The sequence below is a fragment of the Pteropus vampyrus genome, unplaced genomic scaffold (assembly GCF_000151845.1).
Source record: "Pteropus vampyrus isolate Shadow unplaced genomic scaffold, Pvam_2.0 Scaffold459, whole genome shotgun sequence".
In the NCBI taxonomy this organism is placed as follows: Eukaryota; Metazoa; Chordata; class Mammalia; order Chiroptera; family Pteropodidae; genus Pteropus; species Pteropus vampyrus.
Window position 1 is genome coordinate 484368 of NW_011889240.1, and position 2466 is coordinate 486833.

A 2466-nucleotide genomic window follows, 5' to 3' on the forward strand; every position below is an offset into this window, starting at 1 on the left:
GCTGTTACACTATCCAATAATTCCACTTCTGGGTATTTATCCGAAGTAAATGAAATCACTATCTCGAGATATCTGCATTTCTATGCTCCTTGCAGCATTATTCACGCACACGTGCTCACATGCACACACACACACACGCACAGGAGTATCGCTCGGTCATAAAAAAGAAGCGAATCCTGCCGTTTACAACAACATAGATGAACCTTGAGGGCGTTATGCTCGGTGAAGTAAGTTAGACACGGAAAACTACTATATGATCTTATATGTGGAATCTGAAAAAACCAAACTCATAGAAACTGAGAGTCGAATGGTTTTTGCCAGGGGCCACGCAGGGGGCAAGGTGAACGGGGAGATGGTGGTAAAAGGGTACCAACTTGCAGTTATAAGATGAGTAAATTCTGGGGATGTAACGGTCAGATCTAATGGTGACTATAGGTAACAATACTGTATCGTATACCTGAGAGGTGCTAAGGAAGTAGATCGTAAATGTTCTCACCACACATACAGAAAGGTAACTCTGCGAGGTAATGGTGTGTGACTGTTGTGATCATCTCGCGATATGTGCGTAGATCGAGTCGTCAAGCTGTGCGCCTGAAACTTACACAATGTTGTATATGTCAATTATATTTCACGCTGAAAACACACACACAAAGGTTCAGGAGGAGCCGTTAGATGCCTAGATGCCGTCACAGTGTTTTGTGTTTCTTTGTTTATTATCACTTTCCTCCATGACAAGGGGTACCGGGTGGGGTACCGGATGTCTCTTATTCACTGCTGTATCCCCAGAGCCCAACACACAGTAGGTGCTCAATAAACAGGGGCTGGAGGGGTTGAGCTGTAACAACATGCTAAAGTGATCTCTTAAAATGAAATCAGATCATGTCCCTGGCTTAAAATCCTCTGATGGCTTCCTGTCCCACTTAAATTCATAAGGCTGGGGGAGCGGGGGTAGGAAGGGAAGTTGGTGTTTAATGGAAGAAGGAGTTTGAGTTTGGGAATATGCAAGAGTTTTGGAGACGGATGGTGGGGATGGCTGTACAACAAGGTGAATGGACTTCATGACACTGAACTGAACACATAAAAATGGTTCAAACGGTACATTTGAATTTATGTGTATTTATGCGTATTTTACCACAATGAAAGAAACTGTACTCCTCAACTGAGAGGCTCTGTCTACTTGGGAACCTGCCCTCCCCTTCCTCCCATCTCGACCTGCTCCCCCTCCCCCTCTACTCCAGCCACACTGGCCTCCTTGCCCCTCCTCCAAGAGTTCCCACCGCGGGCCCTTTGCACTGGCTGTTTCTTCTACCTGGATGCTCTCTCTGCACATCTCCCCAGGATTGCCCCCTTCTCACCCATCCTGTCCTGTCTCAGCTCAAAGGTCACCTCCTCCAGCAGGCCCTCCTTGACCAACACCACCCCCAGTCACTCCTTCCTAGCACATTATCTTGATTTTTTCTTCATTACACATATCACTATCTCAAATCAAGTTCCTTGCTTGTATGTGGTCAGCCTCTGTACTAGGCCATGAACTCCATGAGGACAGGGGTCTTTGTCCTCACACAGTGCCTGGCACGTGGTAGGTGCACAATAAATATTTGCTGGAGAACCAATCAGAAATTTCCCCCATCCAGATGGAGACGGGGACCTCGCCTCACCTTTCCACATTTCCACACTCAGTGCCCCAGCATTCTGTCTGCTGCTGTGAATCTCGAGGGTGCTCCCACCTGTATGGGGACAAGCCTGGGCCCCGGCCCCGCCCCTCGGAGACAGAGCAGACCCCGGCCCCGCCCCTCGGAGACAGAGCAGACCTTGGCCCCGCCTCTTGGGGGGTAGAGCAGATCCAGGCCCCGCCCCTCAGGGGCGGGCAGAGCAGACCCCGGACCCGCCCCTCGGGGGCAGAGCAGATTCAGGCCCTGCCCCTCACAGACAGAGCAGACCCAGAGCCCTGGGGCCGGTGGTTGTAAACAGTTTTATTGATGGGGAAGGGGGCTGGGGAGGCAAATTCCAGAGAGGGTCCAGGTCACAGCTGGCCACTCAGCTGGCATGCATGGTCAGCTGGAGGTCGAGGGGGAGGTCACAAGGGGACGGGTGGCGTGGGACCCTCTGACCACACTGGGGCCATATTTACAGGGGGCCCGCCCGCCTTCACTGCCCCCCAGCCCTTTAGACAGCTGCTGCCAGTATGACTTCTGGGCAGGCCCTCCCGGCCCCCCTGCCTGAAACCCCCTCTCTGTCTCCCCTCAAACTCCTAACCGGCACCTTGGAGGCCCCGGGCCTTCTGGAAGCCCCTGCGTCGGCTCAGCCAACGCGCAGGCCGCTGGGGCCGCCGCGCTTGACACACCACACACACGCACCCTGCACGCGTGGCCCGTCCCCACGCACACGTTGGCAGCAGCCCTGGCGGGAGCGCACACACACACGCCTCCCTCCCCTTCCCGGCCCCTCGCAAACGAACACGGCATG

At 53.5% G+C, this 2466-nt stretch overlaps 1 protein-coding gene across 1 annotated transcript in view; it reads right to left on the reverse strand.

Moving 5' to 3' along the window:
* Positions 1 to 2054: 2054 nt before the first annotated feature.
* Positions 2055 to 2466, reverse strand: part of SEMA6B (semaphorin 6B) — an 11849-nt gene continuing 11437 nt past the window's right edge. The window contains exon 18 of the mRNA XM_011381938.2: positions 2055 to 2058. Coding sequence (XP_011380240.1) covers positions 2055 to 2058 — 4 coding nt within the window. The remainder of the gene's footprint in view (positions 2059 to 2466) is intronic.